At 46.1% G+C, this 25,871-nt stretch overlaps 1 protein-coding gene across 1 annotated transcript in view; it reads right to left on the bottom strand.

Annotated features, from left to right (window-relative positions):
• CUL2 (cullin 2) overlaps positions 1–25,871 on the bottom strand; it is a 517,464-nt gene that overhangs the window by 234,179 nt on the left and 257,414 nt on the right. The window contains exon 12 of the mRNA XM_078663320.1: positions 15,444–15,503. Coding sequence (XP_078519446.1) covers positions 15,444–15,503 — 60 coding nt within the window. The remainder of the gene's footprint in view (positions 1–15,443; positions 15,504–25,871) is intronic.

Raw genomic sequence — 25,871 nt, 5'->3', positions numbered from 1 at the left:
GGGACCTTGCCAGTCAGCTCAGGATGGACTAATTCCAAGAGAAACATAGTGATTTGCATAAGGCAGGCCTTTGTCTAGCATAGCCGAGCGGGTGAAAAGTAATGGGGATGAATGTTACCCGGAGCAATGTCAGTGGTTAGACTATTTGCAAGCATTCCACACATCACCTTCTGTGTGCATTTTATCACAGTTGGTATTGTCACTGTAGGAAGCTTGCTCTATATATACTATATCAAAAAGAGGTACAGTGTGCACAGAGTCCAGTAAGTCCTCAAAGGTATAGCAGAGGATAAAGTAGATAATACCTTACTCTCAATTTAGTGGTAGCTGGGCTGAGCAGTTAAGCTTACCAGATGGTAATGGGAATGCATTTGTTGTACACACTCATAATAGGCAAGAGCACACACTCAATGACTAACTCCACGCCAATGTTTACAAAAATATTACTTTAGTGACTTTTTTTTGAGGAATCAAGTCGAACTCGGTTACAGGTAAGTAGACTTTTCAGAAATGCAACACTTTCAAATGTACATTTGGCAAAGGTTTGTATAAGCATTACAAATATTTTACAGGTGTATGTAATACTTTTCAATGTCAAAGAAATACTTTGTATTATTCTCAGAATCAACATTTAGTGCAATACAGAAAAAAAACAATACAATCCTATGGCAGGAAAGAAGCAAGTAATTAAAGGATAAGCACTCGACTTACAAGTACAGTCTTTGCAGGGTTTGACCAACACTGGGCAAGGGTCAGACCAAGGTAGGTACTGCATGACCAGTGGCACTGTGACGGCCGGGTGCAGAGGTTATTGGGCCGAATGTTAACCTATGGGAGCTGGGGCCATGTCGAAGAGGCACTGGTTGCAGGCAAGTACTCACAGTTCAGGGACACGGGCCCTGGGGGTTTAGCTCAGCACTGAGGGGGCAACCAAGTAGCACCAAAGCTGCACCACAAGCGGCACAGAGGTGGCTGGGGGCAGGGTGCAAAGGAGGTGTCGGGTGCCCTGTAGAAATCAATCGAGATCCTCAGTTGGAGACGAAGGCTGCAGGCTCAATCCAGAAGACTGGCTGAAGAAATCCAACAAATGGAGAGGTGAGTAGTACAGTGAGAGGATGGAACACCGTCAGTTGGGCACTCCTAGACCTTGTGGCTGTGGGTGCAGGGGTCTTTAGGCATCAGGTTTCTCTCACCGAATCTGGTCGCGGTCGCGTGGATCCTTCAAGAAGAGGCAACAGGCATTGTGGGGAAGTTCAGGAGAGGTCGTCCAATGCTGGATCCCAGGTCAGGATCGCCGGGGAGACGTCAACGGATCATTGGGCCACTTGGACTCAGGCTGTGGGCGATTGGTGTAAGTGGTGCAAATGTCTCAGATCCGCCTGGATCCGGGGTCCTTGGGTTTGTTTATTTCTGGACGAATCCATTGTCCACGGGAGAAAATAATTTTTGGCGAAGGCAGCTCAGGTCTCTGGGATCCATGGTGGTTGCTGGCTGCGGGACAAGCCATTTTTTTGTGAGCAGGGTCCTTGCAGAGGGAAACAGGGTGATAGGGCTGGGGCCAAGTCAGTTGTCGTCGTCCGCCTTCGATGCTGCACGGCTTTTCGGTCCTTCTTCTTAGGTTGTTGAATCTGCGGACCATGGTTCAGAGGAACCCTTAAGGAGTTACTGAGGTCGGAAGGCAGTAGCCAATGGCTCCTGTGCCCTAGGGTGCCTACACCCTTTAGGTGCCCCCTCCCTTTGGGGAGAAGGGCACATCCCTATTGGTTCTAATTCTCCAAACCAAGATGGAGAATTCTGAAGAGAGGGGTTCACCTCAGCTCCTGGCCACCCTTAGGGGTGTGCCAAGCCAAGGTGGACACTCCCACTCTGGTTACTAATTTTCCTGCCTGTCCTGCCGCCAAAAAGTGGGGCTAGGAAAGGGGGCAGGCATCTCTACTAGTTGGAGCTGCCCAAATCAGCATAACACAAGGAGAGAGCCTTTGAGGCTCACAGCCATGTGCTGATGTTCCTACACAGGGGAGGTCTGAAGCACCTCCACCCAGAGCAGGCTTTGTTTCTGACCTCCGAGAGCATAAATGTTCTCATCCCATGGGGTCAGAAACCGGACTAGTGCTAGCTGGCTGGCAGAGACCAGTCAGCCAATACATTAGAAGCTAGTGTTTTTCAGAGGGCATCTCTACGATACCCTCGGAGTGCATTTTCTAATAAATCCAACACTGGCATCAGAGTGGATTTATTATGCTGAGAATGTTGATGCCACATTTATCAGTTTTCAGTAAAGCCATCAAGGAGCTGTGTAGTTAATGTTGACAACTTCTCTGCCCATGTACTGAAAATGACTTCACTGCACTTGCAGTGTCAAAGTATAGACTCAGACACTGGAGGAGCATATTGCTCATGCAGCTATGCCCTCACCTGTGGTATAGTGCACCCTGCCTTAGGGCTGTAAATGCTGCTAGAGAGGTGACTTACCTATGCCACAGGCAGTGGTGTGTAGGCATGGCACCCAGAAATGTGTGCAATGTCAACTCTTTTAGTTTAGCTACACCACAACACATAGCCTGCAATAGCACTGTGTATGTTTGGCGTGGAGCCACTTAGGGTGGTATATATCATGCTGCAGCCCAAAGGGTACCTCTCTGGTCACAAGGCCCTTGGTACCACTGGCACCCTTTACAAGTGACTTCTAGATAACCCTGGGCGGAGTTGCGCTACGCAAAACTCCGCAAAGTGGTAAAAAAAACTCCGCCGCACTACGAGGATCTCCGGTACCGGCGAGGTTACGGTACCAGTGAAGCATAATGAAGAGGACTGGGGGAAACTAATGCTGAAGACCCTTCATAAACCTATTGAGAATAGAGGACTTGCAAAGAGAAGGCTGATTTGGCAACTGCAGGAATGCAGATAAAGCAGATAAATAACAATTCAAAGTGCCCAAGTCAGACAACTGCTGGGCCAGGGCAGAAAAAACAAGAGAACCAGTGAAAGAGCAGCAGATAGGGGGTCATGCTACAAATTTGCCCCGTCGACAGGCACATACAGTCTTGGTGGAGGGACGCCTGGCTGCAACAAGCATTGGCATAGCCAATAGGTCTCGCTTGTGGGACCTTATAAGTATTTTGTTTTGCAGCACAATATCCTTGTAACTAAATACTTATAAGGTCCCACAAGCGAGACCTATTGGCTATGCCAATGCTTGTTATGTTTTGCAGCAGGTCTGTATATCTTGTCAGTGGATATCTTGGGTAGATCTGCATGTAATACTTTGCAACGGGCAATGATTGTGTTTGCTCAGATCTATGTTCATATAGAATTAGTTGCAATCCTTTGTTGAGCAGTGATAAAAGGAAATTGTTTCCTTTCACGGTACCTGACTGAATGAGAGTGAATATGAAATTGTAGGATTCATTCAAAACAGGAAATATTTGTTTTCTACTAAGTACTGCAGTTGAGAATTTTTTTTTAAACATTTGTTTTATTTTTTTACTGTAGTTATTTGAAATGTCAGTTTCCTGCAACCGAGTGGCACTAACGTGATTTATTTGATGTATAAAGCACATTTGTACGGGTCGAACAATATACGCTTGTTTTGAAATATAGAGATTATGGTGGTTTGCATTCACGTACTTTGAGAGGGCTACAGTTGGATGAGAGATTTAAATTTGCACCAGTAAGATAGTGTGGTCGGCTGTGCATCCGTTTTACAGAACTTTGGTCAATCTGTAAATTGCATCTTCAAATAAAAGCATTTATTTATTTTTGTGTTTTTAAAGCGTTGTTGGGTAAGCTTTTCATCATCACAGTGTTATTAAAATAACTACGGTTGAAAAACTTCGAGATTTAAAGTAAGTGATATTTGTAAAAATAAATTATTTGCTGGGCTACATTACGGTGTGCATACCTTCTGCTGGACATGTATATTTATTCACGTTCTGTGCTGTTTCGCATCTGAGGCTGTGCCTTGTTGGAGCTTGCCTGGCGTTGAGGCGACACATGCTCCGACCAGCCCCTTCCCTTACCCACCCAGATAAAGCAGTCTGGACAGGAAGCTGCGAGAGGATAGAATAAATCAAGATGGCGAGGGAGCCACCCGAGCGTGGCATTGTTTCAGGGGTTACCAGGGCAGAGCGCGCTACATGGGGAGCAGGTGCGGGTATAGTCAGAGCGAAGGGACACGTGTGGGTTTCTCATGCTCTGGTGGGAGGCCCATGGGCTGTGCATGGATCTCAATGCGACACTGCCATGTGGCCGTGTAAACCGTGTCATCGCTTTTGTTAGTCCGACATAAGAGTGATGGCAAGATTTTGCAGCTGGTGTCGAGCCTCGATCCTTAGAGCAGCTCTTAGTTGTAAGCTTAAATGACAAAAGCGCCTTGTTTCATTTCTCCGGAAAAAAAACGAAGGTCCTCGGGCCTGGGGCGTGAATGCGAGCGAGCGAGGAGGGAAGCCGGGAAGCCGGATGGGGGTGGCAGAGCCTGGGGAGTGAATGCGAGCGAGCGAGGAGGGAAGCCGGGAAGCCGGATGGGGGTGGGAGAGCCTGGGGATGTGGCCGTGTAAACCGTGTCATCGTTTAGTTAGTCCGACATAAGAGTGTTGGCAAGATTTTGCAGCTGGTGTCGAGCCTCGATCCTTAGAGCAGCTCTTAGTTGTAAGCTTAAATGACAAAAGCGCCTTGTTTCATTTCTCCGGAAAAAAACCCGAAGGTCCTCGGGCCTGGGGCGTGAATGCGAGCGAGCGAGGAGGGAAGCCGGATGGGGGTGGCAGAGCCTGGGGAGTGAATGCGAGCGAGCGAGGAGGGAAGCCGGGAAGCCGGATGGGGGTGGGAGAGCCTGGGGAGTGAATGCGAGCGAGCGAGGAGGGAAGCCGGGAAGCCGGATGGGGGTGGGAGAGCCTGGGGAGTGAATGCGAGCGAGCGAGGAGGGAAGCCAGGAAGCCGGATGGGGGTGGGAGAGCCTGGGGAGTGAATGCGAGCGAGCGAGGAGGGAAGCCGGGAAGCCGGATGGGGGTGGGAGAGCCTGGGGCGTGAATGCGAGCGAGGAGAGGCAGGCAGATTAGGGAGATGCGCGTGCTTGTGTGGTCACGTGACCCGCTTTGTGGCCACGTGACCTCACATGCACTGTGAAGAAACGCCAGTGGTTTCACTAGCCGATCGAGCACTTGAATTCGATCCTATCCATTCCTGCGGAATGGGACAGGCTCGACCTAAAAATGACATTACAGACTTTGGGCGGAAGGTCAAAGTCTGACAACTGTCACTGCTTAATTTCAACACAGGAAGGTGGAGCGTTGACATATTCGGGTGCACGCCCCACTGCTGTCACAGAAGATCCTCCCAAAAAGCAGGCCTGATTGGGGGATCGATGGACATGCTCAACAGCTCGGGATACCAAAGTCTCTGGCCCTAATCCGGAGCCACAAGAATGACTTGAGCACGGTCGTTCCTGATCTTCTTGAGAACTCTGGGCAGGAGTGGTATTAGTAAATAGGCGTAACGGAGGCCTGAGCTCCAGTGTCTTTGAGCGAGAGCTGCCTTGGAAAACTGTGGCACAAAGAACAGCTGACCTTGCTTGTTTTCTGCAACGGCAAACTGATCTAGGCAAGGCGCTTCCCACTCTTGAAAGAGATCTGGCGCTATCTCCAGCTGGAGATGCCATTTATGATCCGCTAGGGCATCGGCGGGTGAGTTAGTCCACCCTAGTGTCAGAGAGCCCGCCAGGTGATGAACCACCAAGGAAATGCCCTGACGTTCCAGACATGTCCACAGGCGCAGGGCCACTTGACAAAGGGTCCACAGCCCACCCCGCCCTGTTTGTTGCAGTATCACATGGCAGTGTTGTCTGTGAACACCTGCACTAGACTCCCCTTGATGGAGGATAGAAAGGGTTTCAATTGCAATTGGATCACCTGAAGATCCAACAGGTTGATATGGAGACAGCATTTAGCTGGAGACCAAAGTCCTCTGATCTCCACCTCTACACTACAGTTAAATCTGGTTGGAGAACGGAGAGGGGTCTGCCACGGACCCAATCGCGGTCCGTCTGTCACCAGAGGCTATCATTTGCAGTGTCCTCTAAAACTGGACTAAGTTGGAGAGAGTCCCCTGATGCTGTGCTCACTGGAACTTAAGGTGCCACTGCAGAGCCTGCATATGCCAATGGGCATGTGTCACTAGCAGGATGCAGGAGGCCATAAAGCCCATCATCCTCAGAGCCAGTCTCGCCAAAATCCAGGACAGAGGCTGAAACATTGGTATCATAGCCTGAATATCCTTGACTTACTGCTCTGGAGGATATGCCCAAAACTGCACTGTGTCCAGAGCGGCTTCGATGAAAGGGAGCAACTGAAAAGGGGTCAGGGAGGACTTCAGCATGTTGATATCGAATCCCAGTGAGTGCAGTAGGTCTGCTGTAGTCTGGAGGTGGGAAATGAGCCCCTCTTCAAAAGCCAGTCGTCGAGATAGGGGAAGACTGGGACACCAATCACTGCAGATGAGCTGCACCAGAGGGGCACTGGAAAGGCTTAAGGGGAGCAAAGCAATCGGAAAGCCCTTGTGGCCCACTATGAATCAAAGGTAACGCCTCTGGGCAGGCAGGACACGGATGTGGAAATATGTCCTGCAAGTCCAATGCTACTTTTCAGTCTCCTGGGACCAGGGCTGACGGGACTTAAGCAAGTGTGAGCATTTGGAATTTCTCCTTACGGAAGAAACTGGGAGGGCAAAGGCCTAGGATAGGCTAGGCTAGGCTAGGCTAGGATAGGACGAAGGCCTCCTTCCTTTTTGGCCACCAGATAGTAGCGGGAATAAGAACCACGTCCTACTTCTGATGTCACTACCATCTCTATAGCACCCTTGGCCAAGATAGCTGACACTTCCTGATAGAGCAATGATATACAGCCCTCTGTCATCCTGTCACAACTAGCTGGCATGGGTGGAGGGGTTGTCGCAAAGGGGAGGGAGTAGCCCCTTAGAATAATCTGAAGAACCCAGCTGTCGTATGTTATCGACCTCGAGTGGTGCAGGTTCATGGCGTATTCTGCCTCCCACTGAATGCTCATGATGATCGGAGGCTAAACTTAGGGGTATGACGGCCGTGGTTGCCGAGGGGTGGGGGCTGGTGCAACACTCTGACGCACAAGTTACTACTTGTGTAATGATATATCTGTATGAGACATTAGTTAGTGATAGATTCCTTACCTTAGAATATCCCCAGGCGTCAGGCTGGATCCGGAAAGTGTTCTGCTTAGCAGTACCCCTGTGCGTCCGTAGGTGGCGTCCTGCGGCTCCGCGTCCGTCACTGACGTCATAGGCGCTTAGATGACGTCCCGGAGAGTACTTAGGTGCCACCCATGCGCGCCGACATCAGTTCTGTACACAACTATTCCGCGCCGAAACACAGAGCCATGCAAGATACTGACCATTGGTGCATAAAACTAGGGCCCTAAAAGGGGATGACCTTAACCCTAGTAATCAGTCCGCAGAACGGGGACGATGGGTGGGGCGGTAAGGAATCTATCACTAACTAATGTCTCTTACAGATATATTATTACACAAGTAGTAACTTGTGAATCTGAAAGAGACATGTGTGTGATCGATTCCTTACCTTAGAATAGATACCCCAGCATAACCAACCCCGGTGGTGGGTCTGAGAACGAGATTACACCTAAAAGTCCCGGAGCACTGAACGGCCAAAGAAGCCGTCTCTCCGGGCCTGACTGTCAAGGCAGTAGTGTTTGGTAAACGTGTGCAGCGAGGCCCACGGAGCTGCCTGGCAAATGTCCTGCAAGGGAACGCCGCGGCCAAAGGCAGTAGTGGCTGCAGTAGCCCTGGACGAATTGGCACGCAGTCCCACAGGATGCTCCTTCTTGGCCAAGGAGTAACATGCTTTGATGCACAGAATGACCCACCGGGAGATGGTCCGTTTGTGCACGGCCCTACCTTTTTTGGTGCCCACGTAGCGAACAAAGAGCGGACCATCCACCCGGAACTGCTGCGTACGCTACAGATAGAATGCGAGCCTACTTTTTGGGTCCAGACGTTGGAGCCTCTCTTCTTCCCTTGAATGATGAGGAGGCGGAAAGAAGGTGGGCAAAGTGATGGACTGCCAGATGTGGAAGGGCGTGACAACCTTTGGCAGAAAAGAAGGACGGGTCCTGAAAACCACCTTGTCCGGATGAATAGAAAGGAAAGGAGGTTTGGAAGAAAGAGCCTGGAGCTCACTCATTCTTCTGGCAGAGGTGATAGCAACTAGGAAGCAGTCTTTAGGGTGAGAAGACGCAAAGGACAGTTACGAAGGGGCTCAAAGGGAGAGCCCATCAGAAAGTCAAGACAAGATTTAAGTCCCACTGAGGCATTATGAAGGGCACAGGTGGAAATGTATGCGTAATGCCTTTAAGAAAACGGTTAACAACCAGGGACCTAAAAAGAGAAGGCTGATCTGGAAGCTGTAGAAAGGCGGAGATGGCTGAAAGATAACCTTTGACGGTGCCCAGAGCAGAGCCCTGCTGGGCCAAAGAGAGAAGGAACAGAAGAACCTCAGAAAGAGGGGCAGAAAGAGGATCCACAGCCTTCGCTGTGCACCATGCCACAAACTTGTTCCATCTGCAGGCGTATACAGTTTTGGTGGAGGGACGCCTGGCTGCCAGAATGACATCACCAACTTCGGGAGGAAGATCGAAAGGTGTCAACTGTCACCACTCAATCTCCACGCATGGATGTGGAGGCTGGATAGGTTCGGGTGGAGGACCGTCCCCTGCTGCTGCGACAGAAGATCCTCCCGAAGAGGCAGACGGATCGGGGAATCGATGCTCATACAGAGTAGCTCGGGATACCATACTCTTCGAGCCCAGTCCAGAGCCACAAGAATGACTTGGGCTAGGTTGCGCCTGATCTTCTTCAGCACTCGGGCAGAAGTGTTATAGGCGGAAAGGCGTACAATAGACCGCAGCTCCGCTCGCGACGAAAAGCGTCTCCGAGCGAGTACTGCCTTGGAAAATCCAACGAACAGAACTGATGACATTGTGCATTCTCTTCGGTGGCGAATAGATCTAACCAAGGCTCTCCCCTCCGCAGAAAGGGACCTTGCGCCACGTCCGAGTTCAGATGCCATTCGTGATCCACCATGCACCGGCAGCTGAGTTTGTCCGTCCTGCGTTCAGAGAACCTGCCAGGTGTTGAACCACCAAGGTAACGCCTTGATGTTCCAGCCATGTCCAGAGATGCAGAGCTTCCTGACATAGGGTCCACGACCCCACCCCGCCCTGTTTGTTGCAATACCACATGGTGGTGGTGTTGTCCGTGAACACCTGCACTACACTTCCCCGGACCGAGGTAAGGAATGCCTTCAGTGCAAGTCGGATCGCCCGCAGCTCCAGAAGGTCGATATGGAGCCGGGACTCAGCTGGAGACCAGAGCCCTCTGATCTCCGCCTCTCCCATGTGGCCTCCCCATTCTAGGAGGGACACATCCGTCACCACTGTGTGCTCCGGTAGGGGAAGGGAGAGGGATCTGCCACTGGCCCAATCGCAATTCGTGAGTCACCACTGCAACTGTCGTGCAGCACCCTCCGCGATCTGGACGTGATCAGACAGGTTGCCCTGATGCTGTGCCCACTGGAACTTCAGGTCCCACTGCAGAGCCCGCATATGCCATCTGGCATGTGTCACCAGCAGGATGCAGGAGGCTACCAGGCCCAGAAGCCGGAGGGTCATCCTGACTGAAACCTGGGATAGAGGCTGATAGAGCGGAATCATAGCCTGAATATCTTGGACTCGCTGCTCGGGAGGATAAACCTGAAACAGCGCTGAGTCCAGAACTGCTCCGATGAAAAGGAGCTTCTGAGAGAGGCACAGGTGTGACTTCGGCACGTTGATGGAGAACCCCGGCGAGTGCAGGAGGTCGGCCATTGTCTGGAGATGGGTGACGACTGTTCACACGTGTTTAAAAAGAGTTTTTTTGTTGTTGTTGTTACACAATTGTTCTTTTTTCCTTTTCCTTTTTCTTGATGTTCGCAGGAAAGGATTACTCGTTACATGGTTATTAACGAGGAAACGGTAGGGTGGTTCATCGAGCCACACAATTCTACTTGCTTCAACCATGTCATATAATTTCTGTTTTATACTTTCACACTAATAATAGTGGATGTTGCAGTAGCTGATATTCCAGCCTGGCCCTGAAGAATGCCGGTAAACTGATACCACAAACGGCAGAAACATGTTGGCCTAGATTTTAGATGCTTACTGTACAGTGATATTTTTACACTGTCATTTCACTTTTTTTATCTGACGTCCAGGGAGATACTAATAAACATATTTTTCTACCCTGACCGTCATTTTAATCACTCACTTACCTGTTTGAGCACTGCACCCTATCAGTACCACTCTCAGTGAGGACACATCTTCTTTCAGATCAGGATCTACTGGTACCAAGCAATAAACTATGGGCTTGGCCATATAAGAACCTGCTGATAAGGTCCTAGATGACGATGTTCCGCCGTATGGGTGGGCTGATAGGACTCCTTTACAACTGATGGTCCTTCACCGTTAGTCGTGATAGTGGTGTGTGATTTTTCCTTGTGGCCACTTCTTTTTCTCAACTTTGTAGACCTTCAAGTTTTCTTGTTGTTACAGATGGGTGACGACTGCCTGGGGCGAGCCCGCCTTCAACAGCCAGTCATCAAGGTAGGGGAAGACTGACTCCCCTGACCTGCGCAGATGAGCTGCGACCACCGCGATCACCTTCGTGAACACCCGAGGGGCACTGGTAAGGTCGAAGGGGAACACGGCATACTGAAAATGCTCCCAGCCTACCGTGAATCGCAGGTACCGCCGATGGGCCGGCAGTACGGGGATGTGAAAATAAGCGTCCTGCAAGTCCAATGCTACCATCCAGTCTCCAGGGCAGCCAGGACCTAAGCCAGAGTCAGCATCCTGAACTTCTCCTTCCGAAGGAAGCGATTGACGTCCCGGAGGTCCAAGATTGGGCGCAGGCCCCCCTTGTCCTTCTTGGGGACCAGAAAGTAATGGGAATAACAACCACTCCCTACTTCCTGACCGGGAACGCACTCGATGGCCCCCTTGGCCAGGAGGGCCGTGACTTCCTGACGGAGAAGAGCCAAATGATCCCCCTACATGCGTTGGTACCGAGGTGGCATGGCTGGAGGGCAGGACAGAAAGGGGAGCGAGTAACCGTGGCAGATTATCTGCAGCACCCACTTGTCCGATGTAATTTCGTGCCGGTGGTGGTGGTGGACCCTGCCACCCACCGGCGTGGGGTGCTCCCTGAAGCTCGGATTAGGAAGGCTTAGAGGCGGAAGCAGCGGGGGTGGAGGTGGACTGACCCGCGCGCAGGTTACCTGATCGGCCCCTGCAGAATCGACGGCCGTGGCTGTGCTGAAGCTGGTTCTGCACAGGCTTGCTGGAGGAGCATGCTTGGGTGCCCTTGCCCTGGCCACAAAAGGAAGGAAATCCAGGCGTGGCAGGGTTCTTGGTGGAAAGACCCAAAGACTTGGCCGTAGCTAGAGAGTCTTTAAAGCGCTCCAGGGCATTGTCGGCCATCAAAGGGCTTGTCCATGAGCGAGCTATGGACATCGGGTTAGAACCCATTGGAACGCAATCAGGCGTGGCGCCGCATTGCCACAGTCATGAAAATCGCACTGCCCAACGAATCAGCGGTGTCCAGACCACACCTGTTGGCAAACTTCGCCACATCCTTGCCTTTCGCAATCGCTTGGGAAAGGACAACCTGGACCTCCTCAGAACACTGAGACAAGACCTTGGCTACCGAATCCCACACTGCGTGGGAGTAACAGCCCAATAAGCAGGCGGTGTTAACCAACCGCAACACCAAGCTGGCTGAGACCAATCTCTGGCCAAATTGGTCTGGCCTCTTAGAGTCCTTATCCAGCGGAGCCATGGGAAAGGCACTCTGCGACGTCGAGGCCTGAATGACCAGGCTCTCAGAAGTGGGATGAGTGGTCAAGAAGGCAGGATCACCAGGCGCCGGGCGGTGACACCTAGCGACGTTTTTATCCACCGGTGCCCCCGAGGCCGGCCGCAACCAAACGCCCAAGAGGAATTCGGTGAGAGCCTCATTGAAAGGGAGCAGTGGCTCCGACGACGTAGATGCCGTCTAGAGCACCTCCGTAAGGAGGTTGGTCTTAAGGGCCACCGTAGGGAAGTCGAGATGGAGAGCCTCCCCAGCCCGACACAGCACCATAGTGTAGGAAGCGCCCTCCTCCATAGTAGGTGGAGGAGAGGCAAACCCTGGGTCAGAAGACACATGAAGCTCACCCGCATCATGAAGGTCGTCCACCCAACCCTGCTTGGAGTCACACAGCCGGGCAAGGGGGTCCTCAGAGCCATCCCAGTCTTCGTCCGGCTCGTGAGTAGAGTGAGCTGGCTGCGGCGGCAGGGCCGGAGCTGGAGAGGGGGCAAGTGACGCCAAGCCAGAGCCATATTCCAATGCGGATCCCAGGCCAGAATTAAATAATCCGAGAACTGGGGCAGGGGTGAGATAAACTGCACCCAGTGCAGTGCATGTGGCGGCGCCGGGTCAGAAGGCAAGGGCGGGGCCGGGGCCTGCCCTGGGGCCGGAGCCAGCGGCGCTGCACCTTCTGGCGCCAAGGCCGGAGCCGGCGGTGCCGGATCGTGTGGGGCCGGGGCTGGCGCGGGTGGTGGGGCCGCCGGGCCAACAGGATCTGGACACAGGACCGGGAGGCACGAAGGTGCGCTGACAGTCCATGGCAGCAAGAAACTCTTGCATCTGTTCGGGAGTTGCCGACGGACCCGGGTAAAGCGAGTAGGCCACGGGACTCCCCGGCTCCAGAGGAACCGCAGGGGCAAAGCACCTGTCCCCCTCGTCCGCCTCCGGGGAGCGATGGGGGGACGTCTGAGAGCGAACACGCTTCTTCGACTTCTTTTTATGGCGTCGCTTACCGGAATTCGAAGGGGAAGACTTAGAGCCCGAGGAGCGATGGCTCTGGTCCCGCGAGTGGTCTCTTGAATGGCCCCTAGACCCGGAGCGGCGGAGAGAGGAGTGCCGGACCTCCAGCAACTTCCGGCGCCGCTCCTGCAAGGCCTTTGGGCCATGGCTCAACAGTCCCGGTAGTCATGGTCGACCTCCAGGCAGTAGAGGCACACATCGTGGGGGTCTGCCACCGACATGTTACGGTGGCACGACCCACAAGACTTAAAACTGGGCATCCCTACGTGCACCAGGAGACAAGAGGAGGAGACAAAAGTCTCAAAAAGTAGTCAAAAAATTACTGAGGTATGTGCTCAATCCTGATCTGCGCTTTTGGCTCGGAAAAAGAAAGAACCGACGTCAACGTGCATGGGTGGCGCCTAAGTACTCTCTGTGACGTCATCTCAGCGAATATGACGCGAGTAACGGACGCGGAGTCGCAGAACGCCACCTACTGACGAGCAGGGGTACTGCTCAGCAGAAAACTTTCCGGATCCAGTCTGACGCCTGGGGATATTCTAAGGTAAGGAATCTATCACTAACGTGTCTCTTTCAGATCTCTGGCTACCTGTCCAACAAGGTCTGTGGGCAACAAGCCCACAGCCACGCAAAGGCTGGGAAGCCTGCGGGATGTGGTGGCTGGGTAGGTAGAGAAGAAAGTGGAAGCCCTTTCCGTTGTCACAAAGGAGCAAAAGGTGGAAGGGGGTTGGCGAGGTGCCATGTAAAGGCCCATGGACCGGATTGTAGCCCAAGTGCCCTTGAAGTGCTCTAGCACCGAATTCGCGTAAGTTTAAAGGGACTGATGCATAATCTGATTTTGCAGTAGCAAAGACTACATTTTGCAAAACAATACGCTTAGTGAGTCATGATGTACTAATTTTAATTTAGAGTATGAAAGGTTTCTACACACAAGGCCCTTTGCCACCCATTCCAAATTAACACAAGAATTGGCAAAGCCAACAGGTTTTGCCTATGCAAGATCTTTAGGCTTTGTCAATGTTTTTTAGCCATATTGTACAGCAGCACTGGGTTCAGTGAAGCATGGCTGAAAGTAAAAAAAGGAGAAAAAAAAGCACTATGACACAGTTAAAGCTAACTGTGTTATAGAGCTTTTTTTCTTAACTTTCAGCCATGTTCAAATATGGCTAAGAAACTTTGGCAAAGTCAATAGATCTCACATAGGCGAAAGATACTGGCTTTGCCAATGCTTACTACTTTCTTACTTTCAGCTATGTTGTACAACATGGATAAAAAAAACATAGATAAAGCCAATAGATTTTTCATAGGCGAAACCTATTGGTTTTGCTAATGCTTCTTTTAGATTCTTTCCTTATGAGTCCCAATTCTAAAATGACTGACAGGGATTCTTACACTGCATATAGGGCTAATACAGTTTCTTTTTGGAAAAGTGCACAATTTTGCTATGCATCAATTCCTTCTCCTGTGTGGCTCATAGAAGACTCCTCCATACATGCTTGTCATGCGGTTCAGCTGCCAAGGCAATATCCAGGGCTGGGAGCCTTGACAAATCATTTAGCTCAGGATACCACATATCCCTATTTTCTCATATGAACAGTCACATCATCATTGTTCAACAAGTCACGGTTTTTGACTGAAGGCCCAAGACGATTTGCTAGGTGCGTTGCAATGTTTTTTGAGCACTGGGCCAATGGGATGATGAAGACTTTGATCATTTTCAGTAATAACTGGTGAAATGGTTGTAGTCCTGTTGGTGGCAGGTCATGCTTCTTGAAGAATAATTTATATTCACTCATAGTGCAACCCGAGTGAACTGTAACCCTCTCCCCTTTTACTCTTTAATCTATCATGGCTTGGTAGCAAAACTGATGCCAGACATTCCTTGTGTGCTTCTTGCGCACGGCCACCGTGTCAACCCATTTATGTTGTAGGACACCTCTGGCATTTTATGCTTTCCGTTTAATGTCTCACATTCCCCATGGTCTAGCTCATACTACTCTCCAAAATCTCCACCCCATCTTTCCCTAACATTATGCATGGTAACTCATTTATATATGCTATTCTTGCATTTTCTTGTTCGCACATCCCACTGTTTCCCTGTTAAACATATATTTGTAATGGATTTCATCTGTCCTTTTCAATGTAGGTCCACTGCATTCGAACTCTTAAAGGCTAGTTTGGCTATCCACACGAATATATTAGAGAGGTACCTTCAACGAAAAACAGTATCCTAAGAGTGTCAGGGTGTTACCGAACCAGTGTCTCACTATATTCACACTAGAATACTTTGGTTTCTACAAAGGACCTAAACGTTGAGTCTCTGAATTGAGGTAGCTACACTTTTCTACACCATTCTTATCCTGGTGAAAATCCAGCAGTCTTATTTTTTTCAAGGGGTAAGTACTACTCCTGCATAATATTGTACATATCTAATGCTAATAATTTGGAAATCAGACTTTCTTGTGAATCTGTACAAGTAATAGGTTGATTTAAGCTGTACTTACCAATTCAGGAGCTTTACAGATGGATTTGGGCTCTCGATAATTGACTACTGATGTTAAAGCCTGCATAGGAAAGACACATTTAAGTTGGTTAGTATAAAAGACCTTTGTATTGCAACCAGTACTAGCACTAACATCAGACAAGAGCTTAGGAGAAATGCAAGCAATCACCATCAGGGAGCCTTTCCTACAATTCACAGGACCAATCCTAGGCTCATACCCACCTTCACTTGAATAAGCCAGTCATTCTACGATCTTGCTTCCCAAACCTGACATATCAGCAGAAATGCCATTACAGTCATTGGAATTACATAAATGAGTCTGGTACTATATTAATATAACAAAAGACACGCTCTTTTGGTTCTAACAAAAGATATACACTCTTCAGATCAGCTATTCCTCTCTTTGCTTACTATTCTCATTAAACCATGTGATTATATGAAAGATTCAATGATGGAGAAGCAATTAGTTACCTAAAATCCAGCTTTCCAACACTGGAAGCATTCATATATTCACATGCGACCTTACCTCCACCACTGTCAGATAGTCACTCATAGTGTACACTTCTCACACTTTGCTATTTCTGCTATTAAATCTGAGCTATGAGGACACCTACACATAGTACGAAAGCGGACATTTCCACCTCATAGGAAAACATATGGGTTGCTTCAAATGAGGTGGATGTGCTACGAAACAAACACTGTTGTTCAGGCCTTTGGCCATTTTAACACGGTTTACTGCTATTTAAACACACAAAGGATTTCAAGCCTGCCGGCAGTGAATGATTCAAGCAAGTGAATATATGAAAGGTCCAATGTTGGAGAACATTCATTACACATGGCTAAATTGTACACAGTACAGAAACACGCTAGTAAATTGGGAGTAAACAATTTCTATATGAATCATGACAGTAGTTCATCTAATGGGCAAGTCTGAGGTCTTAAAATCATATGTAATTACATAGGCATGAAAATGCTAGTGAATACACCCCAATGAGGTTAAATACAAAATGGGTATTTACCTGTTAGAGTAGTTATGCAGCTTTAAGAATTTTCTGGAGTCACATGCTGTGTATTATTCCACCATCTAGTGATTGGGTCTGGAACTCTCCTCTTGTATATTGGTCTGTTTTCTCTTTCCTCTTTTTGTGTGTTGTTGGGCGTCAACTGTCCTTACCATTTGGTGCTTAGTCCAATCCTTCCTGCCGTCAGATGCCCTTCCCCGGAAGCCTTATCGCTTGGTCACCATCTTCAGATTCTTGTTCCGCCGTTGAGTCTGAAAGCATCGCTGAAGGTTCTCCAATCATCAAAAGAAGGTTAGTTGAAAGCAACATCAACGTTCCAGAGGGAAAACCTCGATACTCCAATCAAAAAGAGGTCTTATTTGTGAAAAATCAGCCTGAGGATTTTTTCTACGCAGAAATAAGGGGAGTACAATACTAACCATTGAAGGAAGAGACCAGAGAATGCACAGGCAGTGGGCCCCTGCTTTAAGTGATGAGGAGAACACACCCTTCCGCTTCTGCCTAGAATGTCACCACAGATTTACCCAGAAGGACAATCATCAGGTGTGCAACCTTTGCCTACCACGAGACCGCAGCACTGAGAACTGTGGCCTGTGCCAAATTCAAACCCAAAAATCTGTGAGCCAAGGAGAAACAAAGACCAGCACACTACGCTTTGCAGGGGCAGAAGGAAACTCCCTTGCTGAGGGATCGGGGATTGTCAAGCAAGAAGCAGGACAACAAAAAAAGGGTGAAAGAGAAAAGGGATCAGTACACAAGAGAGAGTTACGGACCCAACCACTAGACGGCAGAATAATGCACAGCATGCAAATCCAGAACAGATTCATATTGCAAAAGTGATAGTTACAGTTGTTCCACTCCAAATGTTCAAAATTAGTTCTATCCATACTTTAGTGTATGATAATCTTATAAAAACGATATGCAAAATGTAATTACTCAGGATCCATCAAAGCTATGGCAGTACTAGTATACATATTCTTCCTTATATGGGGATCCAGCTGGCATACGTTTTTGGTTCTCAATATCCATAAAATACAGGGCTGCCTCAATCCAAATTGCTCAAGACTGCAATCTTAAAGACTTTTTTCTAATTTAGTTTCTACAGTCTGAACAACCATGTGCAAAATTAATGTAATCACTTTAGCTCCAAATATAGGCATTACTGGCCACAGGGAGCACTTTATTTCAGACCTGCCAATTTCAAGAATTTGTCTTTAGTTTGCTCGATGTAAACCATCACCATCACCTGCTCATACAAGTAATTCTAAAGATTACACATTTTCTCTAACCATGACTTATGGAGAATGAGGACTTCCTACATTGGTCTATAGCCCGGACATGACCACTTTTGTGATCAGGGAAATCCAAGAAAGATTCTAAACAAAGGAGACCCAGAAAGTATTAAAGGAAGGTAAGAGGACACATACAGAATTATACACTAAATGTATCAAGCATAGTCTTTAATGCAAATGTAAGAAAGTAATTTTACTCCACTTTCAGTAAAATAACCAAAGACTTAATTTAAGTTGCCAGACCATCAATTTCGTATTTGCAATGAATGTAATCAGAAAAGACACCTGCTGACACACGTTTCACGTTACATGCACGTTATATGCATATGACGATTCATCTACAACATAGACGCATTCCATCACTGACGACAAGAAACCTTTGCTGTTCAGGCTGCCAATTTCATTTTGTTTACTATACAGTGGAAACCTTTGTGAGATTAAGCACAATGCATATATACGTGTTAAAGACCTGTTGTAGTTAATTTTCTTGATATTTAGTTTGCCCTCAAAATATTGGCTATCAATGGTCCCTTGAGTTTAGGACTATTTTATAAATTAAATCTGCTCTAAGGTTCCTTTTAATGGTTAAGGCCTATATAACACCCAGTTCAAAGTATGCGAGGGAGGCAGACCGACTGGGGTGGGTATCAGCCACTCACAAGATTGTTACTTTATATTCCTGCCTATAAAGATATGAATAATGCCCAAGCCACTGTGTGGAAATAATTTACATATGTTCGAGTTACCAAAAGTTTTGTAAAGCAGATTTTGAGGAGCATAGGTATGCATGCCTGTAGGATTTCTAAAGTGCAAACCTAGCCAAAAGGCAGCAGAGCGCAGAACAGGGTCAAATCCAAACATACATTCAATGAGTGATAGGAGAGGTAGCTGGTATGCCTACAAGACAAATCATCTGACGCCAATTAATTAGATGCACCCCAAAACTTGTCCCAATCTATGTTTTTTAGCTGGCTCATTTTGATCCTCATAATTTACTTACGCTTTTCCAGACCCTCTTTATTTTTTACTTACTAGTTTGACCTACCCTTCACCAAATTTAGGGGTCAGCTATTGGCATATCTGCACTTACCATTGAACAAGCCTTTAATCAGCCTAATTTAGGATAGTGTATGAAACCTCTCCATGGTGAAATCCACGCAGCAGGCAATGAGAGAATATGCCGGTTTCAGTTACATGGTCTAAAAAATTGTAAATGTACTTGTGGGGCAGATAGGTCAATGTTAATTTCCATTGACAATCTGTTTTTGATCTCACAAATGGTTACAATACATGCAATTTACCTGGAGAGAAACCGCACTGATTGAATTCACTCTCCAATCACCTGGAGAGATCCCACACTGATTGGATTCACTCTCCAATCTAAGACTGTGCTGCAACAAGCTCCAGAAGCCTTCCTGAAACTGCCGAGCTGACTACAGTATCTGGACCTGTCTAAGACCTGCTGTCCTCTGCTTGAGCAAGTCCCCAATCTTTAAGAGGTTCCTCGTAAGGTCCTGGTCCCGTGGCTGGTTCAGAATGCACTCGTCTTCAAGAAAAGGAGCGATCCTGAAGTTTTGGGCTTTTCGCGACTGTGAACGGGCATGTTCGTGCTGAGACTCTGTCGCCCGTTAATGTGAAGTTCCTGTGAACCAGACTCTTTGTGCTACAGTGAATCCTGGCAACGTGAGACATGCACTTTGCACTACAGCACCAACAGCCCCAGGTAACAGCCAACACGCAGCTCTAGCAAAACCCATCTGTAACACCCAACAATATTCTCACACTACAGTGAGGACTGTTCGTGAAGGCAGACCTGCTCTCCACAGTACAGCGATGACCACCCACAAAACTCTCCCTGCTCCTCACAACCTTCTCCAACGCGAACTGGACTCTTTGTGCCAGACCATGATAAGGTAACCTGGGCCCTGTGTTTGAGCCGCGCTCCATTGCAGTCGGCCTGAACTCGGAACTTCCCCCTGGACTAGCATGACCAGATGACTCAAAATGGACATTGGTGCTTTTAGATACTATATCTACCTAAAACATTGAAATTCAAAATCTTCGGTTCTAACAATTATTTTGTTGTTGTTTTGGTCTCACTTTATTTTATAAAATGTACTCTATTTTCCTAAATTGGTATGGGATATTTATTACTTTTCACTTTACCTCAAAGTTAAACCTGACTGCTTTTGTGCCAAGCTACCAGAGGTTTAAGCACAGGATAATGTAGTGACTTTTGTGGTTCACCCTGACAAGGATTGTGGTTGTTGCTTGAGTAGGGTTTTTACCCGCCAACCAATCGACCCAATTTCTTACACCGCCCAAAACATGTCGCGCTCCTTAATGGTGTGTGAGATTAGAAAATAAAATCTCACAAAACGTGCATTCGTCTTTCCAAGACTTCTTTCCACCACAAGAGGACACATTAAAAATATGGTTGAAATGGCAGATAACTTGGTAAACAAAACAAAAATAAAATTCTCTTTCTTCAGAGAGAAGTGAATTGGATATCACAAAGTCTAAAACATTGAGTAAAGCCAATCAATTCACTATAATATGGGATTCCAAATATAAAACAGGACCTAATCGACAAAGCTTTGTTCAGGGGTCTGGCTTTATACATGCAGTAAAATAAGCGGACTACTAATGTGCCGTGCATTCTGCAGTAGTGGAATTCCCTCCTAACTTCCTTTAAGGAGGTTTATCAAAATGTTCCTATGAAATGGGTAATGCCTGCATGCACGATTTTGGAGCATAATTCAGGTGGAATTTCCAGCAAATGTATTTTGTAGTATGAAAGTGACAATGCAAATGGGCCTGATCTGACTGCATATTTGCCTCTACAGTTCTTACTTACCTTGTTTATACAGTCAAGTTGTATCAAGCCCCTGTTCTGGGTGCACGCGCAGGTGCAGATGGGGGCCATGCACCAGTTTTCAACAAAATCACTTTGTCTTAGTGTCCTTTTTTTGCGAAAAACAGATGCAGGGCCATCTTTTGCCGACATGTAACGTATTACAAAAGAAAAATGATATAGCAACTGCTCTTCTCCCAAGTATTTCTCAGCATCCATTCATGCTCATTTCTGGCTTTCTGATTTGGGTATAGCCCAGATGATGCTCGACCCAGACTGCCAGAACTGCTGCACACTCAATTGATGATAACATGAAGGCTGTGCATCTCTGGCGTCACTGCTTGTGTCAAGAAGGACAGAGGATCTGATAACATCTCTGGAGAAGGGGTTCTTTCTTATGCTCTGCAGACTAATTCAAGTGACCTTGGTAATGAGAAACTGTCATAATTGACAGTTAGAATCAACCAATGAGTGCACAGCTAATGAATATAGCACAACACCTTTGTATCCATAGGCATGTTTTCTTTAGAAGGTCTCTTTCTAACTGTTGACTCCTTTGTTATCCCCCTCCCAGTATAGAGCATGAGAGTCCACTGAGCGCAAGTTTATGTTGCTTAAACTCGTTGCTTCTGTGTGGATCCACAGGGTCACCAACCAATGCTAAGGAGCAGAATCAGTCGTTTTTTTTAACCTTTATTTGTAACTTTTCACCCCAACCTGAGCGGTCATGTACAGAATCCTTCGAGAATCCTTTGAGACTATATACATTGACTTTTTTTTACGTTACACATATTAGAGCCCCGGACACATAGCACAGGTAATACACTTTACATTTTTCATGGCTTAGTAGTAGACACCTATTTAAAACAGTGGGTAACCCAATTAACCACAAGGCATCTGGGTAGCGACATACAATACGCAAAATAAACAATACCTCAGGATAAATAAGTGTACTAAACAGTAAGATGAAGAGAAACCTAATTTAACACTTCCTATAGATATAAATCTATTTTCAAGCTACTTACATTTATTTCAAATATCCATATTCAATGATCAATCTGAGTACTAGATTCTAGTCTCTTTGAATTGTATTTACTTCATACGTTTCTATGCAGAAATCATGTTCTTTTTCAATATTTATATACACAAAAACATTTAAACTATATATATATATATATATATATATATATATATATATATATATATATATATATATATATATATATATATATATATATATATATATATATATTCACTGAAAAAACCATAGGTTTCAGGCCTTATATAGTTAGGAATTAGCATATAAAAAACCTTTGAAATTCAATGAAAAAACCATAGGTTTCAGGCCTTATATAGTTAGGAATTAGCTTTTAAAAAACCTTTGAAATTCACTAAAAAAAACTATAAGTTTTAGGGGTGTTATAGTTAGCTGGACATTTCACTCATACAAAACCATTGAAATTGCCTATATATACTTAGTTGTACTAACTATATTTCGCGCACCCGCAATCCACTGCTGATGATGTCACATATTACATCTTTCATGACATGGTCAGTGACATCACTGATGACATCTCAAATGACATCAATGATGACATCATCCAGTGAATGTGGTTTGCTTCGTTATTTAAATATGCATTATATATATTGCAATTTGCATTGAAGTATGAGTGGATATATAAAAAAAAATATTTGGATGGAGGATTTTAACAATGTATAGTGTCTCACTAAATATACTGGATAGTGACTAAACTGTGTGAATATCTGTATCACTGTCAGTTGTTGTGTAAACTGGTTCTCCAGTTGGTTACTAGCTATGTGAAAGTCTATATTAGTTATAGATTAGTTAATTGAGTATTTGTATGGGAGAGTGAATGTGTGTGTGTGGTTCGGTGGAGGGTGTGTGACTGCTCAAAGATGTGTGAATAGTTGATTCAGTAGATATATGAAGTTAAAACTACATGTTCTAACAGTTGTTTGGGTGAGTGAATATCTTTATGGGTGTGATGATGAGCAAATATATTTCTCAATGGTACATGTCCAACAAACTAGAAAAATAAAAGGCAGTGTATGTGTCAGTTGTTGTATATAAATAAGTATACATAAGACTCAATGATTGTGTGAGTGACTGTATGGATCACTGTATACTTGTAATAATGATTTTATAATATACTAAATATATGACTTACTATCTAAATGAATATATGAAGTGGTGTTTGTATAAGTGTGTAGCTAACTAAGTATGTAAGTATGATCCATTGTTTGCATAAGTGAGTAGGATAACTTCATATGTGAATAGGTTGTGTACTGGTGTGTAATGTCGATATAGGTGTATAAGTATTTTTGATAGTGTTCTATTTTTCATTGACAGCATGTATGAATATACAGGTAAGTGATTAGATGTGTGTATACATCTAGGAATCAATGAGTGGGTTTTTAAATACTTGTATTGCTGTGTCAATGTATTCAAATATGATACTCTGTATTTTACAAAGAGTGATGAAAGATTTTACTAGTGTATGGAAAGGTGTATGTGATTGTCACGTGGATGATGTCATCAGTGATGTCATCTGAGATGTCATCTGAGATGTCATCTGAGATGTCATCAGTGATGTCACTCACCATGTCATGAATGATGTAATATGTGACATCATCAGCAGTGGATTCCGGGTGCGCGAAATATAGTTAGTACAACTAACTATATAGGAGCAATTTCAATGGTTTTGTATGAGTGAAATGTCCAGCTAACTATAACACCCCTAAAACTTATAGTTTTTTGAGTGAATTTCAAAGGTTTTTTAAAAGCTAATTCCTAACTATATAAGGCCTGAAACCTATAGTTTTTTCAGTGAATTTGCAAGTTTTTTTTTAATGCTAATTCCTAACTATATAAGGCCTGAAACCTATGGTTTTTTCAGTGAATTTCAAAGGTTTTTTAAATGCTAATTCCCAACTATATAAGGCCTGAAACCTATGGTTTTTTCATTGAATTCGCAAGGTTTTTTTAAATTCTAATTCTATTAGCTGATAACATTTTTATATATTTAAAAGTTTTTTTAATGCTAATTCCTAACTATATAAGGCCTGAAACCTATGTTTTTTTTAGTGAATTTCAAAGGTTTTTTAAATGCTAATTTCTAACTATAAAAGGCCTTAAAACTATAGTTTTGTCAGTGAATTTGCAAGGTTTTTTAAATGCTAATTCTATTAGCGGATAACGTTTAAATATATTAATATCCTAGTGGGACCACCTGATCAGCCCTAGGGGGTCAGGGTGTTTCTAACCTGCCCCCTTTTTGTGTTCTACACATTTGTTTTTCTGCTTTCTTGTGCCTCAGTCTACTAAGACCCAAGATGGATGCCAACACTTCCTGGTTAGAAGTTTTGACAGCCAATGAGCATGCAGCTTTCTCGGGAAGGCATGCTGATTCGCTTCCACTGTCTGTCAACACCCCAAACCAGGAAGTGTTGGCAGCCATCTTGTGCCTTGTTAGAACCAAGGCACAAGAAAGCAGTGAAACAAAGGTGTGAAACTCGCAAAGGGGCCAGAGTAGAGGCACCCTGACCCCCTAGGCCTGCTCAGGGGGTCCCACAAGGACCCCCAAGGCAAAAAAAAAAAAAAATGTTTTTAAAAAGTCGCTGGGTACGCGTACCGTACGCACGCGTACGGTACGCGTACCCCGCGACTTTTAAAAATTATTACTTTTTTTTGCCTTGGGGGTCCTTGTGGGACCCCCTGAGCAGGCCTAGGGGGTCAGGGTGCTTCTACCCTGCCCCCTTTTTGAGTTCTACACATTTGTTTTTCTGCTTTCCTGTACGTCACTCTACCGAGGCACAAATGGCTGCCCACAATTTCTGTTTTAGAGTGTTGACAGACAGTGGTAGCCAATCAGCATGCAGCTCGTGCACGTAGGGGTCCGCGCACATACGCGTACGTACGCGTACCGTACCGGTAAGCTTAGGAGTAAGCTTACGGTGAGCTGCTATAGATATATATGTGTTTTTGAAGTTAATTTTCATAAAAACCACTGGAGCAATTTTCACCAAACATAGCAAAGGCACATCTGCGTACCAGTCCCTACAATTTTCCCAAGTTTGGTGTAATTCCGTTCAGCGGTTCGGGCTGTAGACTCGTAAGACCGTCCTATGGAAATTAACATGGGGAAAACACGTTTTGGGACCCCCTTTTTTCTCAGTCCCCACTTCACGAATCCCCCCGAAACTTCCAGGGAAGGAGCGCAGCGGAACTGGCCAAAATTTTGGAAAATTACACGCAAATTCCTCAACATAGAATGTTGCGGATTTCCTATGGTAGCCAATCCTAACTATATATACCTACTGGCTATCGCCAGTAGGAAGGAAGGAAGGATATATATATATATATACATATACATATATATATATATATATATATATATATACATATACATACATATATATATATATATATATATATATAATTCACCATACATATATATATATATATATATATATATATATATATATATATATATATATATATATATATATATATATATATATAATTCACCAATTGCCCGAAAGCTTTGGAAGGGCACTCGACAGGAAGCCAGCCTTCTGGCTTTCATTTGCTCCCTCCTCTCACATTCCGATAGAATTTCCTTTGCCTGACGCGTTTAGATGTTTGGCACATCTCATCAGAGGCTTGAAAACAGCATAACAGGCGAGGCTCTCTTTTATTTCTGCATGCAAGATTTTAATTAGTTCAAAGTTCAACATGCTGCATGCTGGGAATGATAGTCCCTGGTCGAGCAATTATTTTCCCTAAGTGGGTGTCTGTACTTCAAGTACCAGAAGACACCACGGCATATGCCTAGCCCCCAACGGGGCGTGTCATGTATAAATGGACTTGTGAGCATATCTCCGCAGTATTCGTCTTTCCCTGAAGAAGAAGGATTTTGCCTTCGAAACGCGTCGGATCTATACTAGACGAACTTTGGTCCTGTATCCAACAGAGACTTTTTTCTCCCCAGCCCTGAAGCCATTTGGCATGCTGCCAAAATAAAGCACTTACCTTGTCATCCCCTTCGTGAGTGTGGTTCGTTCTTTGAACGAGGGAGCATGCACATTTCAACGGACCCACCGCCGTTTACACTGCACCCGCCTGGAAGAGTGCATGGGCGCTTTGGTGGACCTTGGAGCCTGGCAGTCGTACTGCACACGCCTAGCACCGCCATTGTAGAGTCCTGCAACGGAGCCTTGAATCGGCAGCCATCCAGGCT

The sequence above is a fragment of the Lissotriton helveticus genome, chromosome 10 (genome assembly GCF_964261635.1).
Source record: "Lissotriton helveticus chromosome 10, aLisHel1.1, whole genome shotgun sequence".
NCBI classification, from domain to species: domain Eukaryota; kingdom Metazoa; phylum Chordata; class Amphibia; order Caudata; family Salamandridae; genus Lissotriton; species Lissotriton helveticus.
This window is presented reverse-complemented; position numbering and strand designations above follow the sequence as displayed.